Here is a 6000-nt window from a genome sequence, read left to right on the forward strand (position 1 = left end):
ATGTATGCAAACATTTATATTTATTTATTTGTGGATTTTCTAAAAGGTCATTTTTATGTACACCACCGTTCAAAAGTTTGGGGTCACCCAGACAATTTTGTGTTTTACATGAGAACTGACTTTTATTTATCAAATGAGTTGCAAAATTAATAGAACATATAGTCAAGACATTGGCAAGGTTAGAAATAATGATTTTTATTTGAAATAATAATTTTCCCTCAAACTTTGCTTTCGTCAAATAATGCTCCTTTTGCAGCAATTACAGCATTGCAGCCCTTTGGCATTCTAGCTGTTAATTTGTTGAGGTAATCTGAAGAAATTTCACCCCACACTTCCTGAAGCACCTCCCACAAGTTGGTTTGGCTTGATGGGCATTTCTTGCGTACCATATGGTCAAGCTGCTCCCACAACAGCTCAATGTGGTTGGGATCTGGTGACTGTGCTGGCCACTCCATTACAGACATAATACCAGCTGCCTGCTTCTTTTCTAAATAGTTCTTGCATAATTTGGAGGTGTGCTTTGGATCATTGTCCTGTTGGAGGTGGAAATTGGCTCCAATCAAGCGCTGTCCACAGGGTATGGCATGGCATTGCAAAATGGAGTGATAGCCTTCCTTATTCAAAATCCCTTTTACCTTGAACAAATCTCCCACTTTACCAGCACCAAAGCAGCCCCAGACCATCACATTACCTCCACCATGCTTGACAGATGGCGTCAGGCACTCTTCCAGCATCTTTTCACTTGTTCTGCGTCTCACAAATGTGCTTCTGTGTGATCCAAACACCTCAAACTTCAATTCGTCTGTCCATAAGCCCGGAGAACCGCGTCAAGGAGCTCATTTGCCCAGTTAGTTTGAGCCACTGACTTTGTTTACCACTCCCACATACAACAGGAGGCACGCCAGCCGGCCATTGCATTACAGCATCCCACTACCTCCCACTATAACCGGGTGATTGTTGCCGAAGAGGACTTAGGGCCTGATTCAGAGCCGCTTTGAATCAGGGCGTGTTTTTTTTTCTCCAGGCCACTCGCAAAGCTGTGGGTGACCTGGAGTCAGTCGCGATTATCACGACCATGGGGCTTGTGACGAGACCCTGTGGTAGGGTCTCGGCTCCCGCAAGCCCAAGTGGACTTCCTGCTCTAATAGAGCAGGAAGGCCACTACTGACATCACTAGTGATGTCAGTAGGGCCGCCCACAAATGCCAGGCGTTCCTAAGGGAACACCTGCGTTTGTGCAGCCACCCCCCCTCCCCGCATACAAAATGGGGCGAGCTGTCACTCACCATCGACAGCAGCCCCGTCTTGTAGCGAGACCCGTAGCGACTGAGCTGCAGTCGTAAGACGGGTCTCTTGCATGCGCACACCAGAGGCGGCGCATGTGCAGTGGGGGACCATCGACCCGCTTGCGAGCGATGTGCACTTGCGAGCGGGTCTGAATCAGGCCCTTAGCCCCACACGGAGCTCACCAGAGGTTCACCCAACGGCTTTCACATACAGCCGCGACTCACCATCACCTCTAGCCCATGTTATGCTGTTGAAATGAGCCCGGCAAGTGTACAACGCCAGGTACCCGTTGGGAACGGATCACGGTTTTCTACCACTTTCTTCTATCATACAGGGCATTATTTGGACGGCATTTTACAGGTGACTAATCATTTCCCTTATGAGGGCATATCCATGCACATTTTCCTCACGAACTATTCATACTTAGAGGAATATTTACCATTCAGGAGTGGATATTTATTCATAACTACTTCAGTGAACCACCTCGTTTAAGTGATCTATGTATGGTCCTTAACTACTTGAATTGAAGTTCATCGGTTTATCTATATTACTATGGCTCATGTTATCATCTGGTTTTTTTTACCCTTTTTCATTACATTTTTTTATGTATTTGTGTGGTCTTCTGTTTTAACCAGCGCTCCACTTCTTTTCCCATGTATACATTGTTTAGCAGGAGCAGCACCTGCTGTGTGAGCTGCTCGCTAAATCAGTAATTTACATCTGTCCTGTCAGCGCACATTCATTTAGTACATCGTCTGTCCATAACACTTTTTTCCACTCTTCCTCTGTCCAATGTGTGTGTTCTTTTTCCTATATTAATATTTTCTTTTTATTGGACAGTCTCAGATATTCCTTTTTCTTTGCCACTCTGCCTAGAAGGCCAGCATCCCGAAGTCGCCTCTTCACTGTAGACGTTGACACTGGCGTTTTGCGGGTACCATTTAATGAAGCTGCCAGTTGAGGACTTGTGAGGTGTCTATTTCTCAAACTAGAGACTTTAATGTACTTATCTTCTTGCACAGTTGTGCATCGGGGCCTCCCACTTCTCTTTCTACTCTGGTTAGAGCCTGTTTGTGCTGTTATCAGAAGGGAGTAGTATACACCGTACCCCAAACTTTTGAACAGTAGTGTAGGTAATAGATGTTAGTGGACTGTTAGTTCCGTTAAGGTGGTAAAATACTGTAGATTTGTTGAATACTGAAAGCTTTTAAGGTATTTGAGAAAGCACAATGTTTGTGAGACGACAAAACTTGATGTAGAGACTGATCAAAATAAAACAGTTAATGCTAACCACTTTTTGCTTAATTTTCCAATTGTTTCTATAGCTTCTGGTTCATCTAGAAGACCCTGGGTTCTAGGAAAAGTGATGGAAAAAGAATATTGCCAAGCTAAAAAGGTAAACAAAATATACACCTTAAATTGTAATTTATATTCTGCTTGGTCCATGCAGGTAACTTTATAGATTGTGACGTGACAAATACAGTTTTACTGAGCATACCAATGAGAAACCAAATTGGAGATTGAGATTTATAAAAGCTTGGAGAGAGATGAAGTACCAACCAATCAGCTCCAAACTGTCATTTTTCAAATGCAGCCTGTAAAATAACAGAAGCTGATTGGTTAATACAATATAGTCTACATTTTTACAATTTATTTTTACAATAATATTATACACACCTAATGAAAGGTATAATTGTGTTTTTACTATTACAAAACATGGTGCTTTCCTCTCTGTCTTGTTATAGTAGACTGACGATGTGCTATTTAAATTGCCATATAGACCTCTTGTTACCTTATTTGTTTGGGCCCTGTGTGTCCACAAGCCACATGTTTTCAGAAGCTCCACTTTGAGAGTAGGATCATTTTGTAAACTGTGTTCCAGTGTTCGGTGTTTCTGTAAATGAATAGCATTACTATAATGTAATTCTAATATGTTACTGTTTAAGGCACTTATCTTATAGTTACTATTTTCATGTAATATTAATAATTGAGAGCTATACCCCAGACAATATATAATTTAGTACAGTGTATCAATGATGACTTTAAGTATCAGTTATAAAAATTAAGTATAAAACCACTACATACCCCTTTTTCTGTCCTTGCTATATTCTTGTACACAACACTGTTCATGTCATATAGTTCCCAGTAAAGGACATTAGTTTATGCAATGGTTTTGAACAATCATATTTTTTATTAAATTCCAATTTAAATCACATACTGTATGTCTATATATTTTATAAACTGTCAGAGTGGTTTCCTTTTCAAAGTTTTGTAAAATAAATGTCTTTTTAATGCAAGTTAAAATTGGAAATTACTGTTAAATGTTTCTTACATTTCTGTTTAGGCTCAAAATCGGTTTAAGGTTCCACTGGGTACAAAATTTTATCGCGTGAAAGCAGTGCCATGGAACAAGAAGGTCTAAACTTCCCACTAACCCTACTGTCGCACGTTATGCATCGACTTGTTCTTACCATACCATTCATAATCCAAACAATTGGTTATATAATTAAATTTTTTAAGGGTTATGTTCTAGAATTAAAAATCAGATGATTCTGTATATCTGCCCCAGTATTTTTTTAATAAACTACTTAGAAATGTGGACCAAGACAAGTTCATTCTTTCAAAGTGTATATTCTATGCATCATGTTTTTTTTTTGTTGTTTTTTTATGTTTAACCATACTTTCTGCCTGTTAAATATAAATTAGCTTGTACTTAGGTGTTTAATGTTAGTTACCAGCATTTGTCTCTTTGTGAATCACATTTATCTAAAGTACTGGCACTCTTCAAATCGTCCTTTATAATCTGTATAGATTCGGAGCGAAAGTGAGTGTGTATGGCATGCAGATAATCACCATTTTCTTTAATATGAGTTTGAAAAAAAATATGATATCTATTGGACTTTGTATATTTACTTAAATATGGCTTGTTAAATATTAATAGGAAAAAAATAAATACAGAAAAAAATATATAATTATACTGGCTGGTCACTGCAGCTTTCCAATGCACTTTTGACTGATTTATTTAGAACATAAACCGTGCTGAAGCAACCCCAGCCATATGGAAATCTTTTATGTTAAATAAATCATATTGATAAAATTGTATTTTATGGTTGAGTTTCAGGCAAAATAATTTCATTGTACATTAACCATATTTAAGTAACAAATTATTGTATTGCAAATACATGTAGACTTTTAAAACAATAAAGATTTAAAACTGTAAATGTTTGAAAATTGGTCTTTTAAAAAAAACATGTATACTGTATATATAATAAACACGTTATTATAGTGCATTATTTTATTCATGCATCTAAGTTATGTGAAATGTTATGCTCCAGTAATGTTGTTTTCCAATAAAACAAAGGGGAAATTGTGACTTTTCTTTTGCTACTTGCAAGTTTATGTTACAAATTATTTTTTGTTATAAAATTAATAAAAGGAGTGTTTTATGGGATGTGTTGTAAATATTATGGATAAAACATGTTGCGTGAGGGCCATACAAAAGTAAAACATAGATATAGCTGAAGTATTATATGTAATGGATTCTGATATATTCTTAAACACTTTTAAGAGTGAATTTTTTTAAAAAATGGATTCCAACACCAGTTGGTAAGACTTTCATGATCGTTCCTTTAAAACTAGTATCTATATGATCTATTCATATGACCACAGGAAAAACTAGCAATAAGGATAAAGAATTACCTACATCTTGTTTTTCTTAATGTAATGTTTGTGAGATTGTTTATGCCAATCCCGTCAAACCAAATTGTAGATGAATTAATTCCACCATCAGTATAAAAAGGGCTTCTTCTCTGTAAGGGAAGTCATACAATGAAATGCTTTACCAAGGTAGGCTGGTAAGGGCAATTCAATTTAAAAGTGGTTTGGATGCCTTTCTTACATTGAGTGATTGGTAGGTCCAGCTATAATTATTAAACTCCATTATCGGGGCGAAAGATTCAGAGAATTAATTATTTGTAGGCTCAAAATAGAATTTGTTTCCCCACTAAGGATGAATTGGCAGCTTCTATGCTAACTTTTTGGTTTCCTTTCTTTTGCTAGTCTTGGTTGAAAGGACTTTTGTGTTCATTTCCAACCTGCTCAATGTTTTACTCTTTGTTGACTGCAGTTTAGATATCTTTCTGCGGTGGTCTATGCCCTGCCTTTTTAAACATTTATCTGTCTCCCTTGACCAAGCAACTGATTCTCAAACTCCAACTCCATGCGTTGTCTTTCTGGTGACACCAGCTGGTTTTAAAGGTCAAGTGAAAATGCACAATAGCTCCATGAATTATAATGACAAGATGTTTTCATTGAACTATATTATGGAGGAGCAAGCATGTTCCTATCTGCTCACACACATACCACACAGGGTGCATGTCCTTTCAAATTTTCAGTAGCCATCCGGCAACCTCGCAGTGGCTATGTCAGCCAATACATGTCCACTACATTGTATGTACACTATATGTGGCCATTGCTGGTGTATTTAGGCAGTGCCAAATGCCAATGCATCCACATGTGTTATGTTACCATAACCAGGATTCTTGATATGCTGCACTGTGATTGTTCAGTCTTGATACATGTGGACTTCAGTGGAGCTACTATTGAAAAGGTTGTATGTTTTAAGTTGTAAAGGACTCGAGTGTCAGTTGTGTGTCAGCTAAAATCTAGATAAGGTCAGAGTGCAGTTACACATTTATTTAATATATAACAGGTT

At 37.7% G+C, this 6000-nt stretch overlaps 1 protein-coding gene across 1 annotated transcript in view; it reads left to right on the top strand.

The window, feature by feature from the left end:
* Positions 1 to 4737, top strand: part of RB1CC1 (RB1 inducible coiled-coil 1) — a 132548-nt gene extending 127811 nt beyond the window's left edge. Inside the window, exons 22-23 of the mRNA XM_088469541.1 lie at positions 2612 to 2682; positions 3631 to 4737. Of these exons, the coding sequence (XP_088325667.1) occupies positions 2612 to 2682; positions 3631 to 3708 (149 nt within the window). The 3' untranslated portion in view covers positions 3709 to 4737. The remainder of the gene's footprint in view (positions 1 to 2611; positions 2683 to 3630) is intronic.
* Positions 4738 to 6000: the final 1263 nt, after the last annotated feature.

The sequence above is a fragment of the Taudactylus pleione genome, unplaced genomic scaffold (assembly GCF_031769625.1).
Source record: "Taudactylus pleione unplaced genomic scaffold, aTauple2 ptg000093l, whole genome shotgun sequence".
NCBI classification, from domain to species: Eukaryota; Metazoa; Chordata; class Amphibia; order Anura; family Myobatrachidae; genus Taudactylus; species Taudactylus pleione.